The sequence below is a fragment of the Eschrichtius robustus genome, chromosome 16 (assembly GCF_028021215.1).
Source record: "Eschrichtius robustus isolate mEscRob2 chromosome 16, mEscRob2.pri, whole genome shotgun sequence".
NCBI classification, from domain to species: Eukaryota; Metazoa; Chordata; class Mammalia; order Artiodactyla; family Eschrichtiidae; genus Eschrichtius; species Eschrichtius robustus.
This window is the reverse complement of record NC_090839.1, coordinates 79416609-79439076: the sequence shown is the minus strand read 5'-3', so window position 1 is coordinate 79439076 and position 22468 is coordinate 79416609. Positions and strand designations below refer to the sequence as shown.

At 43.3% G+C, this 22468-nt stretch overlaps 1 protein-coding gene across 1 annotated transcript in view; it reads left to right on the top strand.

The window, feature by feature from the left end:
- The window catches only part of GALNT17 (polypeptide N-acetylgalactosaminyltransferase 17), a 447372-nt gene that overhangs the window by 403723 nt on the left and 21181 nt on the right, over window positions 1-22468 (top strand). The window contains exons 7-8 of the mRNA XM_068523846.1: window positions 11964-12149; window positions 14568-14705. Of these exons, the coding sequence (XP_068379947.1) occupies window positions 11964-12149; window positions 14568-14705 (324 nt within the window). The remainder of the gene's footprint in view (window positions 1-11963; window positions 12150-14567; window positions 14706-22468) is intronic.

Below are 22468 nucleotides of genomic sequence, written 5' to 3'. Positions count from 1 at the left end.
CGACGGGTCTGTAAACTTGGTCAGGAATGTAAAATGCATGTTTTATGTTCACTCATCTCTAACCGACATTAGCAATTATTTCAATTATGAATGGAGGCCATAGGTCTCTGTACCATTAGCAATTATTTCAATTATGAATGGAGGCCATAGGTCTCTGTACCATTAGCCATACTGTGCTTTTGTCTCCAACAGGAATCACAGACAAGCGTATATCACATCCTAGTTCTTATAGACATCGTGAAATACTTAGGTCCCCTCCTGTCTATAAGAGGAGTTTAAATTTATAGTAGTTATTAAATCCACACTTGATCTTGTTTAATGTCTTAAAGAAGTACATGTATCACTAGATCATGATTTTTAATACTTGATCTGGACTTCCCTGGTGGTCCAGAGGTTAGGACTCCGTGCTTCCCCTGCCAGGGGTCTGGGTTTGATGCCTGGTCAGGGAGCTGAGATCCCACAAGCCGTGCAGCAAAAAAAAAACCCCAAACAAACAAACAAACAAAACTTGATGACTATATTTCAATATAATTGGTTTCCAAAGTAATTCTACGCATTTTGTTTTGTTTGATGCATTTTTTTTTATTGGGGTATAGTTATTTTACAATGTTGTCTTAGTTTCTACTGTACAGCGAAGTGGAGTTCCCTGTGCTATACAGCAAGTTCTCATTTGTTATCCATTTTATACATATTAGTGTATATAAGTCAATCCCAATCTCCCAATTCATCCCACCCCCCTTGGTATCCATACGTTTGCTCTCTACATCTGTGTCTCTATTTCTGCCTTGCAAACCATTTCATCTGTACCATTTTTCTAGATTCCACATATATGCGTTAACGTAACGATATTTGTTTTCGTCTTTCTGACTTACTTCACTCTGTGTGATAGTCTCTAGGTCCATCCACGTCTCTACAAATGACCCAATCTTTATCCATTCGTCTGGCGGTGGACATTTAGGTTGCTTCCATGATATTTGATGCATTTTTATTCCGAGAAGGGATCCATAGGCTTCTCCAGGCTGCACAGGTGTCCATGGCACAAATCTTTCAGGATCTTTCCCTAGTTCCAAACAAGTAGATACCCTAAGCTTGTAAAATGTGGATGCTCAGGCCCTTCCCAAGACCCACTAAATCAGCACCTCAGGGACTGGGACCTAAGTGTGCGTGTTTTTCACAAGCTCCCCAGGTGATGGGGCTGCAGTCAGCTCAAGTCAGAGGTCTGTTATTTGGAAACCTCTGACTTAGATCACCTGTATCCCAATAACCCAGCCCTCGGAATTTGGAGGCGTTTCTCCTAGAGGTTACGGCGCAGCTGTGTTCAGCTGTGTCAGAGGATCTCCTCCCGGTGTTTCCAACATCAGCGATCCCAGATGGGCTGACATGTCACCAGGAGGACGGGGCTGTCTGCTGATGCCTTTGCCATGATCCTGAGAGGGCAGCGTCCCTCCTGACTGCCCCACTTCTTCACATGGAATGTAACATCTCATTTTGTGGGAGAAGCCCCTTCCTGTCTGCGGGCCAGAAACCACTTTCCCTCCATATGGGAAGCACTTTAACCAAATCTCCTCTGTTTCTGAGAGGGGACTTGAAATGTTTTCCCAAAGCGGGCCTCTAAGCTAATAACAAAAGGTGCTACAATTTCACAGGCAACTAACTACTTCAAGATGAATCTTTTGAAGGAAAGTTTTCCTTTACAGAACCTCTTCTGGATTCTCTACACCCTTCTATTGGCCCTGTTCTCTCCGGGTTCCTCCAGGGCAGTGCCCTGTGATGAAGTCCAGGGAAAATGTAGGAAGGATATTGTATTAGTTTGCTAGGGCTGCCATACCAAAGCACCACAAGCCTGGGTGGCTTAAACAACAAAAATTCATTTTCTCACACTTCTGGAGGCTAGAAGTTCAAGATCAAGGTGTCAGCAGAGTTGATTTCTTCTGACACCTCTCTCCTTGGCTTGTAGATGGACAGATTCTGTCTGTGGTCTCATATGCTCTTTTCTCTGTGTGTGCATGTCTGTGTCCTAATCTCCTCTTCTTATAGGGACACCAGTCCTATTGGATTAGAGCCCCACCCTAATGACCTCAGTTACCTTAAATTCTCTCTTTAAAGGTTCTGTCTCCAAATACAGTCACATTCTGAGGTCCTGGGAGCTAGGGCTTCAACATATAAATTTGCCAGGGGGTCGGGGGGGGGTGGAGGGAGCGGAATGCAATTCAGCCCATAACAGTCATGATTTCTTCCTGTCCCCTGAGCACTCCTCCTAGGACCCAGGGGTGGCAAGAAAAGGCAGGAGCACACAGCATCTGTTAAGGATGTCAGACACGATGAACTTCAATCACAGGCTGGATTGTGTTTCAAATTCTCCAGGACAAAGGCCTTGAGGCGGCCTTTGAAGTAACCCCAAGCTGCTGGTTCTTTAAGGTTTCAAAATCAATGCCATTCAATAGCATTCTAAGAACTATCAAAACCCAACCCCACAGACCCCAGGATTTTCACAAAAGGGAAAAAAGGGTACATTCAAGATAATACAATGTCATTCCTGTGTTTTCTCTGAGCCAGAGAGCGGGTAGACTTATTTTGGTCAGGCTGGCTTTTTTTGGACCGCGCTTTCTGTGAATGGGGACTGAGCTCAGGCATTCGGCCTCACAGCCTCTGTAGGAGCCAGGCCCCTGGCTGCTTACAGCAGCAGAAGTCAGCAGGTAGGAGATGACATTTTAGAATTGTTCAGATAGACCCCAGGCCTGGAAGATATGCCGGACACAGCGTTGAGAGCAAGAACAAAGGCAGTGCCAGGGAGAACTGTTTACAAATTTAAAAGACTATTTCCCTTTATCATCTCTGCTGCTGGCTACCATTCCAGCCATTTCCCAAACATGAAATTGACCCCGTGCAGGGCAGAGGACAGAATAGGATGAGGGCACATCACTGCCATCGTCAGTATTCAGATGCAATAGTCCGCCTCCACAGACGCGGAGGAATGGATTGTTTTCTGGGAGAGAAATGGAAATAAAATTATTGGGTTGGAAGGAACCTCGGGAGGCCACTTGCTTCAGGTCATCGAATCCATTCAAAGCCTGGGACTCCTGTAGATGTTTAAAAATTCTACTCACTTTCAAGTCAAAACAGGAGATGGGGCATTTCTGGGGCTGGTCATTCTGGCCACTGGAACAAGCAAACCTCCAAATCTCAGGGGCTTCACTGAGATTTTAGTAAAAACCAATTGTGGATGTTCACGGTTGGCAGGTAGCCTTCCTTGTGGTCATTTGGGGACCTCGGCTCCTTCCACATGTGGCTCCTCCACCGTTAATAGGTGACTTCCAAGGTCCCTGTGCAGTGGGAGAGAGAAGATGGAGAAAGCATACTGGCTTTTCAACCACATCAGCCCTGGGGGACACGCCTCCCCTAGGCTCCCATACACGGTGAGAATGAGTCTTAAGGCCACACCTTCCGTGCGGAAGTCAGACTTGTGGGTGCCCAGGAGGCTGTGGTGCCCAGGCTGCAGCCTTTGCCGTAGAGTCTGCAGGAACCGGTGCTGACACTGGCAGAGGTTGGCGCCATCTTTCCCACGCGCGGTGCCGTGTTTAGGTTTGGTTCGTCAGGGACGGTTACAGGCCCAAGGAGAGCATCACGTGATCCTCTGGTCCACCTGGGCACCAAAATAGAAGTTGGAATTCAATAAAAGAGACTGAGATTTGTCACCTTCTCAGCATATGCATGTCTACTCCCATCTTGAGGATCCTTTCTTGATCAAACCCCTAAGGTTTACACCAAAAGTATTGAAGAGGTGGTGAAATCTACCGACATTGTAACTCATCAGGCCCCAAGCCACCAGCCACAGGCCCAGATTGACTTAGGAGGGTCGTCTGATGGTTCTGAGTTTCCTTTTGTGCCCAGACGCGAGTGAACCGGGATCTGTGTTTGTCTTTCCCTTGCTTTAAACCATCCAGCGTCTCCAAGAGCACTGAATGGCATGATTGATGGCCTGGAATTTCTGGTCTCCAGACTCGCCTATGGTGGCAGCATCCTGGCCCCTAAGGCCACACCTGCCCAGCCCCTGCTGACCATCAGTAATGACTGGGTCATCCGCTTCGCCCCCGAGTCCCTGGACCCTGATGCTCTGTCCTCTGCCTTTCCGGACTCACAGCTTATTATCAGTCCAGTTACTAGTCCAACATTTAAAAAATTAGTTGACGTTCTCAGCAGTTGATGCAAAAAGAAAAGGCCTGTATGGAATTATTGGAAGGATTCTGAGGAGCCCCCAGCCTTGAAAGTTCTCATTGTCTTAATGTCTTTCGAATGGGCTGGGAGGTGGACTCGCTTTCTGTTTACATTTACCTTCCAGTTATTTTTCTCGCTCTTTTTTCTTTGCGGACCCTGGGAACCTGAGTGTGTGTTCATCCATCAGGGTGGCCTCCTGTGCGAACCAGTTCACAGGGAAGGGAAGTTGGTTACAGCCCTCATCTCGGCTGCAGGAGGAGGGAGTGGAAAGGGAATAGAAACCTTCCTGCACCTGGACGATGCCTCCTCGTGACCCCATCACCACCAAGGCCAGTGTGTTTGGTGATGTCCTTCCTGTGGGCACCAGCCAGAGGTCCTGCTGCTGTCACTGCCCAGGACACAGCTCATTTGCAGCCACTCTCGTGGTCAGCAAATATTCGCTAACTTGGGTTTTCCCAGCATTTACTATGAGCCACCATCGTGATAACAAGTTTTACGTACATCACCTCGTCTCATCCTCACCACATCCGTCAAATCGGGTGCTGGGGCTTCCCTGGTGGCGCAGTGGTTGAGAATCCGCCTGCCAATGCAGGGGACACGGATTCGAGCCCTGGTCTGGGAAGATCCCACATGCCGCGGAGCAGCTAGGCCCGTGAGCCACAACTACTGAGCCTGCGCGTCTGGAGCCTGTGCTCCGCAACAAGAGAGGCCGCGACAGTGAGAGGCCCGCGCACCGCGATGAAGAGTGGCCCCCGCTTGCCGCAACTAGAGAAAGCCCTCGCACAGAAACGAAGACCCAACACAGCCATAAATTAATTAATTAATTTTAAAAAAAATCGGGTGCTGTTATCACCTGCCCTTCATGGTTGAGGAAACCAAAGCCCAGAGATGAGCATATCGCAGCTGCCCTGTGGCCGAGCTGGATGTGAGCCTAGTGCTTCAAAGCCAGCCCTGCCCTTTTGTGATGTCACAATCCACAGCAGTCACAATGGTAGCTTGTGGGAAGCCTGGAGCCAGCGGGCCCAGCAGTTCCCGTAGTGACTCTCAGGGTCCCCGATGTCCACTTCCTCCCGTCTGCAGAAGTGGGCCCCGCCCCCCCCCCCCCCCACCAGCTCTCCCCACCGCCCTTGGCTCTGTCTTGGCCTCAGATCCTGGTCTGGGGCACCCGGACTGATGGCTTGTTGTGTGGTGCTTCTCAAACTCTGTCTGGATTTGGACGTGTCCACTGATCCAGACTTTGGCGGTTCACCCTTGGGATCCAAGCTTTGGAACTTGAGTGAGGGGTTCTCACGTTTCTATCCCCAGTGACAAGGTAGAGTGGGGCTCCCTGTGGCCCCCGCTGGGGAAGAAAGAAGAGTTAGCTAAGCAGCCAGATTCTCCCCAAGGCATGTCTCAGGCAGACTGTGTCCTAAGGAATGGGACGGGAGGTCCTTATTAGACGATGGCCAGTGGGTAGGTGGCTGTCTCATCTGGTGGAGCTGTGGAGGGCTCATCCGTCCTGGTCTCTCATTAGTCCTAGTCCAAAACCGCAGGCAGCCCCGAAGCCACAGTCCCCTTCTGCAGATTTCTGGGAGAGGTAATTGGCAAGGTCTTTTAGTTAACCCTGACCAAGTCAGTTTCAGTGAGGGAACTCGGGCCCTAGAGAAAGCGATCACAACCTTCGAGGGCCTTTTGAACCGTGGCGGCGGGATACTCTTTGAAGCATGCGGCCATTCCAGTCTCCTTCCAGATCGCTGTACACAATCTCAAAGCTCTGGCCCTTTGGGGTTAAAGACAGAACTGAATCTAAATTAAAGAAGATGTGGCATATATCTACAATAGAATACTACTTGGCCATAAAAAAAAGAATAAAATCATGCCATTTGCAGCAACATGGATGTACCTAGAGATGATCATGCTAAGTGAAATCAGAAAGAGAAAGACAAATGCCATATGATATCACTTATATGCGGAATCTGAAATATGATACAAATGAACTTACCTACAAAACAGAAACAGACTCACAGACATAGAGAACAAACTTATGTTTAGCAAATGGGAAAGGGGGTGGGGGAGGGATAAATTAGGAGTTTGGGATTAGCAGATACAAACTACTCTATATAAAACAGATAAAGACATACTCTATAGCATAGGGAACTATATTCCATATCCTGTAAAAAACCATAATGGAAATAAGACGGAAAAGAATATATACATATACACATATATATACATTTTGCTGTACACCAGAAACTAACACAACATTGTAAATCAACTATACTTCAACCAAAAATAAAAATTAAAAAAAAAAGAAAGAACTGAATCTAATTCAGTTTCCTCTGTGGTTGAGCGTAGTTCATCCACAATGGAGCCCTACCAGCTCCTCTTTAATCCTAGGCAAAGTGCAGACAATGATAGCAGAGCAAGATTGCATACATGGGGAAATGAATGCAGTGTTATCACCCACTCCCCATTCTGGCTGCTTCCACCGCAAGGTTATAGAGCGGTCCTCAACACTTTCCTGGAATTCCCGTTTCAAACTCTGAGGAAAGAACAAAGACCATGAGTGGGATTCATGTCTCAGTTATCTTTATATCCCAGGCAGCATTTAGCTCTGAGCTCTGGTCTTCATGAACATGTATGCAGCATTGCATTGAATGACTAAGAGAAGTCAAAGGCGTCAGGCTGGGTGCTGGGGATGCAAAGATGGGTAAAATGCTTGTTCTCTGCTTAGTCGGAGCTGCTTTTTCAAGAAGGGATAGTCCAGAGGAAGGAGTCTGTAAACAGGGCAGAGATGGCAGGACAGAAACAGCAGCCAGAGAAAGCCAACGTGGGGCAGTCTAAGGATAGGGGAAGAGAGGTAGGCAAGGGAGGGGGAAAGACAGGGCCCAGCTGACCCAAAAGCGCCTGATTAAGGCTGCTTTGAGCTATTTTTCTAACGTAGAAGCCCAGCCCTCTCTGACCATATCATACTAGCAGGCTGGATAGTAAGGCTGGCGAAAATTTTGAATCGGTGAGCATAAATCTGATATTATTTGTTCCCACCCCCTCCCCTTATTATTCTTTTACGTGCATAAGCAGCAGCAACTCACATCAAAAGAAAAGGAAAAAAAGCTCTCCCAACACCCTTTTCATGCTCCATCAATCAAGCTGCTCTCAGTATGCGTTTCTTTTCTCCTCTGAATCACGTGGCCTTTGCCAAGCTTCGTTTTAATTCCTCATCTTGCATTAAGAGAAATGACTTGCATCGACTGGCAGTAGGATCCAGGTATTTAGGGGTTCTCGCCGCTGTGGTATTTAAATTGAGATATGTTTTGAGGTCCATATCGGTAAATCCTATTACTGAGAAACAGTAATAAATAAAGGAGAGGTTTGAAATTGAATTTTTGGAAAAGGACTTGAGGAGGAAAGCCGTTCTGTGCCCATCCAGTGTAGTGGAGAGACTGTGCATGTAGATGGGGAAAAGCCAGCTCACTGTTCCCCGGATGGCAGAGGGGAGCACGGAGGAGCTGGAGTGAGTCCTCGCCTCTGGGAGGTGGGTTACCAGCGAGTCCCGAAACGGATTGGGAGGACAGAAGTAACAAATAGAATATTCTCTTAGCCAGCAATCTGTGTTGTCTTGAACAGATCTTGCCAGCCGACAAAAGGCTAAAATTTGCCTGCCCTTGGATTACCGAATGGGGTTATTTACATAATTTCTGCACTAAGCACTCCTTCAGTGTTGCTTTTAACATTGTAAATGGGTTTAAATGGTTTCCAAAGTGACTTCACATCTGATACCGGGAAGAATTCCTGTCTCTGGGGAGGCAACATTGAGAGACCAGCTCCAGAGCATTAGGGCTTCCCTCCCTAAGAGAGAGGATGGGAGGGGTCCCCAGGACGGGGCTTCCAGGTTCTCTGGGGTCAGATACTAGCTCAGGCCTTGAAAGGAGCGCATGCAAGTACGGACCCTGGAGGTGAAGGTCGGGGGCTCCCCTTCTGTGCAGGGATGGATTATAGGGGCTGCAGGGACCTATGTGGCCCTAGAACACTTTGTGATCCAGAATACCAGGATGTGGTCACAGGAACCACATTGGTTTATTTACCTCTGTGTTCTTTGACTCCCCTCCCCCACTTTTTTTAGGGGTAAACTTTTTTCTCTCCTATATTCCAAATCTACATGACAAAATCTAGAGAAATGTATGTTTTCTTCTCTCCTGAGAGATGTCAGTGAAATCTCCTGTTACTTCAGGTATCTGTCCCTTTGAGTTGGGAAGAAAGCTTGCTAAAAACAGACTGGAGGCCTTCACAGAGAAGCCTGCCGCTTTCTGGCTGGCTGACCTGTCAACTGTCTGGAATTCTCCCATTGGAGTCCTGAGATTCCTCATTTTCTCGTGGAGAAAAGCCAAACATAACTTATGAAAAGCAGCATCCTGAAAGACATCAGAGTAGGACACTGCATCGTTTCCAGGTAGCCTGGGGGGTGCAGGGCTGCCTTGCTAGGTTTGGCTGAGACACCAGGATGGAGAGCCTGGGGCACCTGGGAGGAGAGGGAGAAAGTGACTTGTTTATTGTCATACTGCTGGTCTTTGGAGGAGGTTGAACAAGAATATTGGCCTCTGCTGCGGTTCATTCCTCTGCATCTCACAGCCCTCTCCACGCCAGCTCTATACAGAGCCCGGGGGACAGACTGTCCATAGGAATGATTTGAAAGGTCTTGCACACTGGCATCCAAAAAGATGATGAAGACTGAGGCAAGAGAAAGAGAAATGACACTGGAAGCCAACTTCATTTTCACCCTAAGGCCTCAGCTCATGATAAAAAGACAAACAACCCATTTAAAAATTGGGCAGGGCATCTGAATAGACATTTCTCCAAAGACAGACAAATGGCCAATAAGCACATGAAAAGATACTCAACATCATTAGCCATCAGGGAAATGCAAATCAAAACCATAATGCGATACTACTTCACACCCACTAGGATGGCTATAATCAAAAAGATGGACAATAGCAAGGGTTAGCGGGGATGGGGAGAATTTAGAGCCCTCATTACACTGCTGGTGGGAATGTAAAATGGTGCAGCCACTTTGGAGAAGTCTAGCAATTCATCAAAAGGTTAAACATAGAGTTACCCTATGACCCAGCAATTCCACTCCTAGGGTATGTACCCAAAGGAAATGATAACGTATATCCGTATAAAAACTTGTATATCAATGTTCATAGCAGGGTTATTTATAATAGCCAAAATGGAAACAACCCGAGTATCCATCAACTGATAAATGTATAAACAAAATGTAGGACATCCATCCAATGGAATCGTATTCTACTATAAAAAGGAATGCAATAATGATATTTGTTACAACATGGGTAAAACTTGAAAACATGATGCTAAGTGAAAGAAGTCAACCATCTGAGATCCTCACCAAGCTCTGCTTTGCTTTTTCCACTCCTCTGGAGCACCCCCAAACTGGAATCCATCCCTTGAATCTTCTTTTCCCCATCTCTCTGTGTATTTATTTATCTGTTTATCTATCTATTTTTGTCACAGCTTTGTTGAGATAGTCACATACTACTATAGCTCGCCCATTTAATGTGTACAACTCAATGGTTTTTAGAATATTCAGGAGTTGTGCAGTATTCACCACTATCAATATGAGAACATTTTCATTACCCTAAAAAGAAACCCATACCCGCTAGCAGTCACTCTATTCCTCTGACCCCACCCTCAGCCTTAGGCAACCATCAGCTTACTTTCTGTCTCTATGGATTTTCTTTTACTGGACATTTCATATAAATGGAATCAAATAACATACAGTCCTTTGTGACCGGCCTCTTTCACTTACGTAAGTTGTCAGGGTTCATTCAGGCTGTAGCATGTGTCTGTATTTTGTTTTTATTGCTAAATAATACCGTATATTATACCATATTTTGTTTATCAGTTGATGAACCTTTGCCTAATCCTAGATCATGAACTTTACTCTTCCGTTTTCTTCTAAGTGTTCTATAGTTTTGGCTCTTACATTTAGGTTTTTGATCTGTTTTGAGTTAATTTTTGTATATGTTGTGAGGTAGTGGTCCAAATTCCTTGTTTTGCATGTTGCCCCGAAGTGGAAGTCCTCCAAATTTGTTCTCTTCAAGGTTATTTTGGGTCCCTTGTATTTCCACATGAAATTTAGGATCAGTTTGTTAATTTCTGCAAAGAAGCCTTTGGGGTTTTGATAAGAATTTGTTGAATATTTAAATCAATTTGGGAAGTATTGCTAACATAACAATATTAAATCTTGTAATCTGTGAACACGAGATGTCTTTCTGTTCATTCTCAGAATCCTGAAACTGTCTAGGGCCGCATACCCATGGAACTCTGTGTGTTTGTATGTTGCCCACTCCTGGAAATTCAGCCACCTTCTTTTACCCTGTAAGGTCTCTTGCCTCTATTCCCCCATAGGCCTTTTGCCATATTTTGCTTCCCTGACTTGGCTTCCTTCCACCGCCAACAGCGGAGTCTGCCCCAATTCATGGGGGCATCTAGTTGTCAGGTCACAAATCAAACTAGTCTGGATCCCCTACTGTCTACCAGTCTCTTAGCTCACAGTCTCCTCCTTGAAGAAACAGGCAAGGTGAGGATTCTTGGTTATGAGGAGAATTTTCCATCTGTATTATTTCCTTGTGGTGCAGCCAGAGTTGGGAAATAGAAACAGAAGATCACACACACACACACACACACACACACACACACACAAATTTGCCACTAAATTCAATCAATAAAGGCCCAGGGGAGGTGTGCAAACACTCGAGAGGGTCCCAGTATCCTCAAGGAGGGAGTTTGGGAAACTGAAGGTAGAAAGGCTTGAAGTGGCCTAGTTTGGGATAAGCATACGTGGTCTATGCTGACCTGAGTCAGCTCACTGGCACACTCTCATTTACAGAGAGTATACAGGACTGTCTCATGGGTCCCTGAAACCTCTCTGTGTCTTCTTCCTCTTCTCCTCACCAGTACCAGGAATTCATTTTCACAAATCAGTCCTTCTTGACAATCAGAAATGCTTTGATTGTCCTGCTTGGGACTGAGAGAAGTTGGGTGGTCCTGTTTTCCTCTGGGAACAGGGCCTTTTGAGCCTGGAAGCCAGCTGTGCTCCTGCAAGAGGATGGCAAGTTGTCACTTCCTTGGGCTTTTGCATCCCTTAAAGGCAATTAACATTTCAGCTTTCCACTTAAATATTCTAGCAACAAGTGCCACCTGTACATGATGGCATTGGGGTGGATGCTTCCAGAAGGCCGGGCATCTGTGCTCTTAGGACTCCAAAACAGAGCATATTAATAAATGGAGAATTAAACCATTGTACACTTTGTGCTGATACGAATAATGATATTCTGTTTTGTTAGTTTGAATTTGCCATTATAGCTCCGTAGGGCCCAGCTTCAGCCAGATGGGAAATAAAACCTTCACAGGTGACAATTGTGCACTACTGAGAACTTAAGAAAACCCATGCGTCACCAGGAGCACCTCACATGTATTGACCTTTCTTAGGAAGAGCTGCATTTTAATATCCTGAGCTGCTGTATCTATAAAAAGCTCCCCCAAACCATCTTTTCTACCAGTTTTAGTCAGGTGAGGTTAGGCTATGCTGCAGTAACAAACCAACCCCAAAAGCTCAGTGGCTTTATATATGAAAACACATTTCTTGCTCAGGCTGTCTCCTGAACCATTGCTCTCGGGCCTGGGGGAGGGAGCAGTGGCCTCTGGGAATTTCTCTGTCAGGCTGATGAAGTCCTTGCCCCCCTCCCCAGGTGTGGCTGTGCGGGGGCAGCATGGAGGTCCTGCCTTGCTCACGGGTGGCCCACATCGAGCGGAAGAAGAAGCCATACAACAGCAACATCGGCTTCTACACCAAGAGGAATGCTCTCCGGGTTGCCGAGGTCTGGATGGACGATTACAAGTCTCATGTGTACATAGCGTGGAATCTGCCACTGGAGGTAGGACCAAATAGCCCTTCCCCATCACCCTAGATCACTGACATTATGTTTGATGGGTCACTGATCCCTTTACTAAGCCGATGGTTCCTGCCCAGAAAGATGCTCACCCTTGCAAAATTATAAGTGTACTTTGAGGCGGCTTCCAGACCTCCAGGTTTTAGAACCCCTGCTTTACACGGGGATCAGCACCATGGAAATCTCTAAATCCATTTACAGAGATTAGAGGGGTCTCACTGTTAATTCTGGTCTCATTATATTAATCTTGACACCCTGCTTCGGAATGTACACCGTGTCCAGAAGATCCTTGCCCAAAGTTTTTGGCACCAGACCCTGTCGTCTGCTCTCACAGTGTGCCCTCCCGTGGAGCTCCAGCTGCCCCATGACGTATGTCCCTATTGTATGCTGGGTCCTTGTTTACATGGCTCTTCGGTTCTCTTCCATATTCTACCCAGAATATAATCTAGGAAAATCCCCGTGTTACTACAGCCCCACAGGAGTATTGCACAGCGGTTGTGCTCTGGCTTGGTTGGGATCCCAGCCCTGCCATTTACGGTTATGACATCTTGAACAAATCTACTTATCATCTCTGTATCTTAGGTTCCTCAGCTATAAAATGGGGATAATAGCAGGTCCTCCTTCCTAGGTTGATTGTGAGAAGTAAATCAGAAGTACTTAATCTAAGTACTAAGTACTAAAGTACTAAAACTAAGGACATGTGATGTACTTAAAGCAGTGCCTGGCACGGGATATGGAATGTTGGCAAGCATTTCTGTCCTCCATAGCACAGCGGGGTGACCTATACCCTCAGCCACAGTTGGGTTTATCTGTTCAGCGAGAGCACCTGTAGGTGTCCAAGCTGTGGAATTGTTCCCACTGAGAAATGGCAGCCCCTGCGTTTCAGGAGGCTGGAGCCCAAGACAGCAGAAATGCAGTTGAATATGTGCAGGTTTGTGGATAAAGAGGATACAAGTGAAGAATTTTTATATCATTGTTGTTACAATTATTGAAATAATGTTCTAAAGCACTGAAAACCCCCTTATGGCCATGCAGCACTTTATAGCTGTTAAACTAGAAACGATTTTCCACATTATTATATAAAAATAGGCAACCTTTGTTGAGCTCCTTACACTCTCCCAGGTACTCGCTAAGTTTCTTATTTGCAATATTTCATTTAGCCCTCACAACAACCTTATGACAGAGGAACTGCCTGCCCTGGTGTTCTCATCTGTAAGACAGAGTTTGTTAACCTTGGTCTCATAGGGCTCCTGGAAGGATAAAAATGAGGCTTAAAACAGAGCATAACAAATATTAAGTGCTCAATAAATGCTAGCTTGATATGAACCCACTGTGATGTCCATTTTACAGATGAGTGAACTGCAGCTCTGGCAAGTTAAATTGACTTGCTTAAGGTCCTACACCCAGCACATGGCAGGGCAAGGATGTGAACGGGCATCTTCGCTCGACTCTGCCCACAGCCCCGTGACATCAGTGGAACAGACGTTGTTATTTTTCTCGTTTGCAGATGAGAGTTGTGATCTAGGATGGGGGTGTGACTTGGGGTCAGAAGAAGTGAGGGCTGCCAACCCTATTCCAGTGCTTCTCCATCATTACAAACCTCCTCGGTCCCTACTGCCAGTGTTCCCTACCAGGCTTTTCATAAATGACCATCCTCATTAATCACGCTAAGTATATTAAAACAAAGAGTTAAATATCACTGCCCAGGTTTGCCTTTGAATATTAATGTTTGACATTTAAAGTGACTTGTCTTTAAAAAAAAAAATCACTGTTTGGCTGCTGAAGAAGAAATCTTAATGAAATCATTTAAACACTTCCGCTCCAAGATGATGCCTGGCTGTCCGCCGTGGAGGAGAGCGTATCCTGTCTGCCCTGGGTCACAGCCATCCTGTGGCTGGCTCTGGAATCGTATTTCAGCTACTTTATTTTCCCCTGTCAGCACACAGCAGCACATTACAGGTTCATTTCTGTAAAAGCAGAGTGAATTATTCATTAGAACGTCATTACCAGCTTTGCAGTGGAAAATTATTTTCACATCTGCATATAATGAACTTCGCAAAGAGCCAGCAAAGGGGGGAAATTACACGTGTACAGAAAAGAAAGATGGGAGGAGGTTATAGACATTTATTTTCTCGTCTTAATCAAATAATTCCTCTAATAATTGGGTTCTGAGAGTCACTGAAGAAATGGCAGAGATGGAGATGGGGCCTAGGTTGTCAATATCAGTGTGTCACGGGATCCCTTTGATGATGGTAAGGTAGGCTGACTTTGGGGGTCGCGTGCTGTGCTCGGGGGACAGTAGCGTCTAGCTCGGGGCTAGATGATCAAGTAGGGGCTTCAGATTTCTCTCTGACGGTTTTGGCCAGCGCCTCCTGGTCACTAATGCCCTTTGCTTACTTTCAGAGTCCAGGAATTGACATAGGCGATGTCTCAGAAAGAAAAGCCTTGAGGAAGAGTTTAAAGTGTAAGAATTTCCAGTGGTACCTGGACCACGTCTACCCAGAAATGAGAAGATACAATAACACCATTGCCTACGGGGAGGTAATTAAGACCACGCATGCTCTCGGCTTGGATGGCTGTGCGGTGGGCTGTGGATTGCCTTGCTGGGGGAAAACAGGGAACAGAGTCGTTCACTCATTCATTCATTCATTCATTCAATGATTAGTTTTTGGAGTTGCAGGCTTTGACAGCAAGGCTCTCACCGGCTGGTGGGGGGATACATGTAATCAGTGGGGGCGTGGGCCATCGTTTTTCCTACAGTGTGGAGCGGACCATGAGTTCTGTTTAGGACATTCTGAGGTCCCCTGGGACCTGTACCTGGGACATTGAGCAGGAAGTTGGGTGTAAAGAGAGGCGGGGACTGGACCTGTCTGTCCACTGCCCAGTGCCGTGGGCCAGAGCCACTTACTGCCAAAGAAAGGGTACGGATGCCCTTCTCAGATTTTCTCGGATGTCACCTTTCTGAATATTAAAACAGATTGGCTTTTCTCTTAGTACAAATGCCATAAACCTGCATTTTAGAAAAGTTTGAAAATAGCGATAATGGCAATGAACACTTACAATGTGCCGGTACTGTTCTAAGTGCTTTTCACATATGAGTTCAGTCACCCTCACTTTACTAGGCAGTAGTGTTATTTCCATTTTATTGATAGGAACGCTGAGAGTTAGAGACATGAAATACATTATCTAAGGTCTCGCAGCTTGTAAGTCATAAAGCCAGGATTAGACATAAGCATTCTAATTCCAAAGATAATGTGTACATTTGGATGTATGGTCTGCTTTATTGTGTGTGTGTGTGTATTTCTTTTTAGTAAAAATACATTTTTTATATACATACATATACTTTTTATATACACCTCTCTATGGATATAGATGTATATAGATATTTGAAACTAAAACCAGGCTGTCCACAATGCCTAATAATTTGAAATGTTACTAATAATAGAGAATATTTTCCTGTGTTGTTAAGCCTTTTTCTGCAACATTATTAATGGCTGTATAAGATGGTACCTTTTGTGTATGCTGTGTTTTGCTTGAAAACATAGACATTTCTGTTGTTTCCTTTTTAAAAAAAAATATTATAAGCAGCACTGCTGAGAACATGCATGTGTATAAGCACTTGGGCATCTTCCCTGTTACATCCCTGTGTGTTTGGATGAGGAATCGGTGGCACAGATTCTGGTCAGGGCTCAGGGAGCCGGGTGCTCTGGACCCATCAGAGATACCCCACTACCTCTGGCATTTGGATTTCTTCCCAGGGCTCCCTGGAACTCCACGTGACAGTCAAGCTTAAGCTAGGAAGACTCTCATGGACTTAGAGGGTTTCCTTTTCCTACAACTGTGAATTTTTCTATTTTATGTGAGAAGCCTTTTGAAGGGAGTAAATCAGCCCCAGGTTAAATCATCAAGGTGCAGGCAAAGTGTCCCTTTGGGGCTGGAGTCTGGATGGGGAGCTTGCTTCTTGCAGGGGCAGTGAGTGTAGTGGTTAAGGACTCATGAAGATTCTGGAGCCAGCCTGCTGGATTCAAGTCCGAGTGGGTCCTTTCAGCTTCTGTCCCCTCATCCGTAAAATGGGGAAGTGAAAGTACCTACTGCGTGGGGTTGTTGGGAAGATGAAACAAGCCGCCATATATAGAGATCTTAGACCAGTACCTGATACGTCCTACTACTTATTAATAGGTCCACATGTTTCTCTTTGTTTTTGGTTTTCAAAGATCAAATATAAAGGAGGCATCGAAAAACAGTGGGCAGTAAATGGATTGTTCGTAAGACAATTGGGTAAATTGCCCAGCTCTTTGGAAAAGAGAACAACTTAGATTTTTACAGCATATCATATCCCCAAGTATATTTCAGAAGGACTATAGCATTAAATGAAAGAAAAGCCATAATTGAACCATCCGGAAATAGATATGAATCTGAACTCTGGGGACAGGCTCTCTAAGAATGAAAGCTATGCAAGAAAATGCAAAGAAAAATGATATTTGACATGAGTTCATAAATATTAAAATAATCTATATATCAACTGAATGGAGAAATAATATTCCAAGCTGGAAATCTGTATGTCATAAATACTATAGATGAATGGATAGTACCATTAATGTATAATGAATTCTGTGAATTGATTTAAATAAAAATTTTGATTTAAATAAGAAAATAAAACATCCCCAAAGAAAAATAGACAAAGTACAAGAGAACATACAAGTGGATGAAATTTTTATATTTATTTCATAATCAAAGAAATTAAAATTTAAAATACACTGAGGTAACTTTTTTCCTTCTACCAAATGAACAAAGGGTCAATTTTGGAATATATGTTGGTACTTTGCCAGCGAGGTCTTAGTAATATGAAAAAGCACAGGTCCTCTGGTGAGAGTGCAAATTGAAACAAGCTTTTTAAAAAGCAGTTTGAACCAGATGTATTAAAAAGCTTAATGAGAGTCATACTTTCCTCTCCACTCTTATCCCAAGCAAATAATCTGAAATGAGGACAAAGATTTGCGAGTAAAATTGTTCATCTCAGGGATTTATTTTTTCCTTGATCAAAAATTTGAATTTAACTTGAAGGTTAGTTAAATATACTATATTAATGGTTTGCAATAGTTTGCAGCCATTTCAAAAGGTGTATACAAAAGTTTAATGATGTGAGAAAAATATTGATAATATAAGACTTACGAGGAAAAAGTCAGGACTATAAAATTAGATTAGCTACCATTTTAGATTGGAAGTAAGCAAGAGAATAGTATTGGGAGGTGAAACTTCTACATAGTGGGACAGACAGTTTTTATGTGGATATTTTATCATGTTTTCCCAGGTGTCACTAATGTTTATGTGATAATTTTATAAATGAAGAAAAATACCTTTGCAAAGAGAAAGAATAAAAATGAGAAAATGCCAGAAGTCCAGGGCACAGTTCCACAGGCTGTGGACTGCAGAACTCCAGGGCCTGCCATTCACATGAAGCACAGTGTAAATGACAACTGTGGAGCTGAAGGGTGGAGTGGCCTTGGAGATAACATAGAGATCATAATCTGATTTTTGGAGGGGAGAAGCCTTTTGTTTTTGCAAATTTTCCTATCTTTTTTTTTTTTTTAATGTATGTATGTATGGCTGTGTTGGGTCTTCGTTTCTGTGCGAGGGCTTTCTCCAGTTGTGGCAAGCGGGGGCCACTCCTCACCGCGGTGCACGGGCATCTCACCACCGCGGCCTCTCACCGCGAGCACAGGCTCCAGACGCGCAGGCGCAGCAATTGTGGCTCACGGGCCTAGTTGCTCCGCGGCATGCGGGATCCTCCCAGACCAGGGCTCGAACCCGCGTCCCCTGCACCGGCAGGCAGACTCCCAACCACTGCGCCACCAGGGAAGCGCCCTATCTTTTTAAAGTAATAAATTCAATACATAGATTACATAGAAAACAAAAAGATAAAAACAAAACTTATGTCAAATCCCAATTCCCGGGGCTTCCCCCGTGGCACAGTGGTTAAGAATCCACCTGCCAATGCAAGGGACACGGGTTCGAGCCCTGGTCTGGGAAGATCCCACATGCCACAGAGCAACTAAGCCTGTGCGCCACAACTATTGACCCTGCGCTCTAGAGCCCACGAACCACAACTGCTGAGCCCATGCGCCACAACTACTGAAGCCTGCGCACCTAGAGCCCATGCTCCGCAACAAGAGAAGCCACCGCAATGAGAAGTCTGCGCACAGCAACGAAAACCCAAGGCAGCCAAAAATTAATTAATTTTTTAAAAATCTCAATTCCTAGCTATGATCAATGTTAACATGTTAGGGCACTGGTTTCTCTTACTCCTTCTCTGCTTGCTGAGCTCACCATATACTGAAATATATTTCAGATGGACTATAGTATTAAATGGAAGAAACCAACCTGAATCAAATTCAGTTTGGTAACAAGATCTAGCATTATTTAGACGACTCTGTTTTTAACACTCCTGTGGGTTCTTTTCACCACACCCAGACCCCAGAGCAGTGGGAAAAAGAGGAAGGCAGAGTGAGTATCATACGATATGAGTACTTTCTAGCCTTTGTTTTTCATGTACAATTCTGTTTGAGAGTTTTTCCCCAGGCCAGTGAGTATTTCTGGTTTTAATGCTCCTTGCTCTTTCTTTCTTCATTTTTTAGCTAGCTTGCTTGGGGGCTTTTAAAAAGCTTTCTCATCATGTGCACTGTATATGCCCTGTTCTTATAATTACATTTTGGTAACCTCTAATTTATTTTTTTAAATTAATCTCTGAGCCTCCAAAATGAAGGGTCAAGTAGTATGTAATACAAGAACTTTTACCGACCTCTTCATCAGTTGATGTTAATTTTCAGTCTTTGTGAATATTATGTGGAATGTTAAGACTCAAATATTATTATACTTTATTTGCACTTTATACCTTCTTGAAGAATAACATTTTAGTCAAATGCAGTTCGGTGACAGAATTTACCATTATTCAGACAATTGTGTTTTAATGCTCACTGCTACTAGTTCTTTTTGCCGCGCCAGACCCCAGCACAGAGGCAAAGGGAGACAGACACCTCTGAGCAGGCGTCAGCCCCTGGTGTTTCTGCCTCACCCTACAAGCAGTGTTGGGGCCCATACCCACTTAGATAATAAGTCATTCTTCCTTGAGTTGTAAATTTTTATTCCTCCCTATTAGCTGGAATGTCTTAAATTAATTCTTAAAGAAAGATATGCAGGGAGAGATAAAGTAGGAGTTGGGGATTTGCAGATACTAACTACTACATATAGAGTAAACAACAAGGTCCTACTGTATAACACAGAGAACTATATTCAGTATCTTGTAATAAACTATAAAGGGAAAGAATATGAAAAAGAATATATATAAGGAATATATATATAAAAGATATATATATGTACACACACACACATATATAACTGAATCACTTTGCTGTACACCAGAAACTAACACAACATTGTAAATTAACTATACTTCAATAAAAAGACAAAAATTTTAAAAGATATGCAAATACTTTATGTCCTGACTCTTACATGTGTCAGATATTGCCTTTCCAATGCAAAAGCACTTCAGTGTGTACAGAAACATTAGCCACCAACTCTTCTGTTCAAAATTCTGTGCTAGGCTCCTACTGAAAAGCGTTTGCTCCCTAGTTCACTTTTGCTCATCTTTTTTTTTTTCTTTTAGCATTATTTATATGAAATACGACACACATACAATATGCATAAACCAAACATGTGCAACATAATAATATAAAGCAGAAATCCATGTAGCTGTCCCCTGGGTGAAAAACAGAACATTGCCAGCATCTCTTCCACTTAATCCTCTTTAACATTTAGCTCAGGAGTCATCTCCCCTTAGTCTCTGAAGCCCTCAGATGGGGTGAAGGCAGGCTCCTTGCTGCCCTGGCATAATTCAGTCATTGTACTAGCTCTTCCTGTGTCTGTCTCTCTCTCCAGACCATGCTTCAGAGCAGGGACTCTTTTTTTTGGGGATTCCAGCTTTTTTATTTTTCCCCTTTTACACAAAACAAAGTAGAAGAAATAACACAGGATTAAAACTGCAAAAGTAGTTAATTGGTAGAACACACATACACACAGAAATCTAGGAAGACAAGCTTATTTACAATGAGGAAACACATGTAAATTACGGTAGTTTGTATACGAAATGTTAAAAAAGAAAAGTCAAACATATGCTACATGGGTGCCACTGTTTACAGCAATATTGAAGGGGAGAAAACTGTGTTACACTTAGCACAGTACCAGGCCCTCAATAAATATTTATTAAATTACTGAATGAGAGATGTGCTTGCATAAACATTAGAAACAAAATTTAAAAGCCTGGTTTTCTGAAATCATTATATGGAACACATATGCCACAAAAACATTAATATCCTTAATATGTAAAGAGCTCTTACAAATCTATAATGAAACCACTTGAGATCCCAATGGGAAAATACATAGGTAATTCTCAAAAAGGGAATAATTGCTAAACATGAAGCATTCCAATTTACTATTCAGTATAAATTTATAAAAACAGGATATCTTTTGTCAGCTCTCAAACAGTAATATTTTTTATTAATTTTTAACACCTCTAATTTTTATTTTACACTTAGTTTAAATGCTTTGTTAGACTTCAGTAGACATTTTTACCATATTGCTCTTATGTATACATAAAAAGAAAAATAAAAGCAAAATACATGGGTAAAGGTATTTCTAAAATTTCATCACTTTCAAAAATCTAACTCTTCTGAATTACTTTTCGACTCAGAAGTTGTCTGGGCTTTTCCATGTAGTTAATCTTTGCACCATTGAAAGCACTGGCAACAAGCATTTCCTTAAAGCATCCATAAAAGAACTAAAGTCATAGTGCTGGTCTCCTAAGTTAGCTTTGCAATTCTTTAAAGATAGCTCTCTTTGGACCAACTCTGGGAATGTTGTTTAATAGGTCTGATTCATCACTTCTCTCTACATCCCTCTTTATGGACTTTTGGAACCTTGGGTTTAAAAAGAATGCTACAAGGAAGGAAGGAAGGGAGAAAGGAAGGAAGGAAGAGAAAGAAGAAAGGAAGAAAGAAAGAAAGAAAGAAAAAGAAAGAAAGAAAGAAAGAAAGAAAAAGAAAGAAAGAAAGAAAGAAAGAAAGAAAGAAAGAAAGAAAGAAAGAAAGAAAGAAAGAAAGAAAGAAAGAAAAAGAGAATCTATCCTAGGTATTTCAAACATGGGATTTAATATAAGGAATTGGTTTCCAAGAGAAAAGGGGTGATACTCAGATATCAGAAGGTGCTTTTCCTCTGGCTTGAAACCTGTAGCTTACCAAAAAAAAAAAAAAAAAATGCTCCCCCATTGACTTTTTTCCCCAAGCTGATGTTCTTTTACTTTCTCTCTGTCCAGCTTTGAGATATAATTGACGTATAACATTGTATAAGTTTAAGCTGTACAACTTGTTGATTTGATACACTTATATATTGCAAAATGATCACCACCATATCATTAGCTAACATGCCACATAATTACCATTTCTTTTTTGTGGTGAGAACATTTAAGATCTGCTCACTTAGCAACTGTCAAGTATGTTGCTATCAATATTGTCAGCTATAATTACCATGCTGTACATAGATGCCCAGAACTTACTCATCTTATAACTAGAAGTTTGTACACTTTGATCAACACAATACTTTTAAAGGGTGAAACTCAGGACTGGTTAAGTATTTACATACCTTCTGGATAGGAATATCAATTAGTCCAAAGCTTCCAGAAAGCAGTTGGGCAGCATGTTTTAAGAACATTAAGGTCTCCATACCCTTTGATACCGTAGTCTCAGTTCTAGGAGTCTATTCTTAAGGAAATCTGAAACGTGAACAAAGCTTTATGCTTTGCTGCTCATTACAGCCAAAACTGAACAAAATTAAATTGTCCAGAATTGGGGGAAAAATTGTGTAAGAGGATTGTGAACCATTGTTACTTTCCTCTGTATTTTCTAAAACATCTCAATGAGATGGTGTTACTTTTTAAATCTTTTTTAAAAAGTTATTAAAAGTCTGCTCAGTTGTCTGAACCCAGACACAGCTTGGGTGCGCAAAAGCAGATTGTCCCGTGCGTCTCTTCTTGATTTATCCCTGGTTAGTTTGGTTTCCATGGAGAATATAATCTGGAGGGGGCTCAGATGTATGGGGTAGACCAACAATGTTGCCATTTTCCCACTGGTTGAGATTTCAGGGTGGTGGGTGGGATGGACACCAATATAGAATCACAGTGGGCCTGGAGATCCAAATTAGGTAAGTTCTTACATGCTTCCAAAGAGACATGCCTAGATTCAGGGATGTTGTCT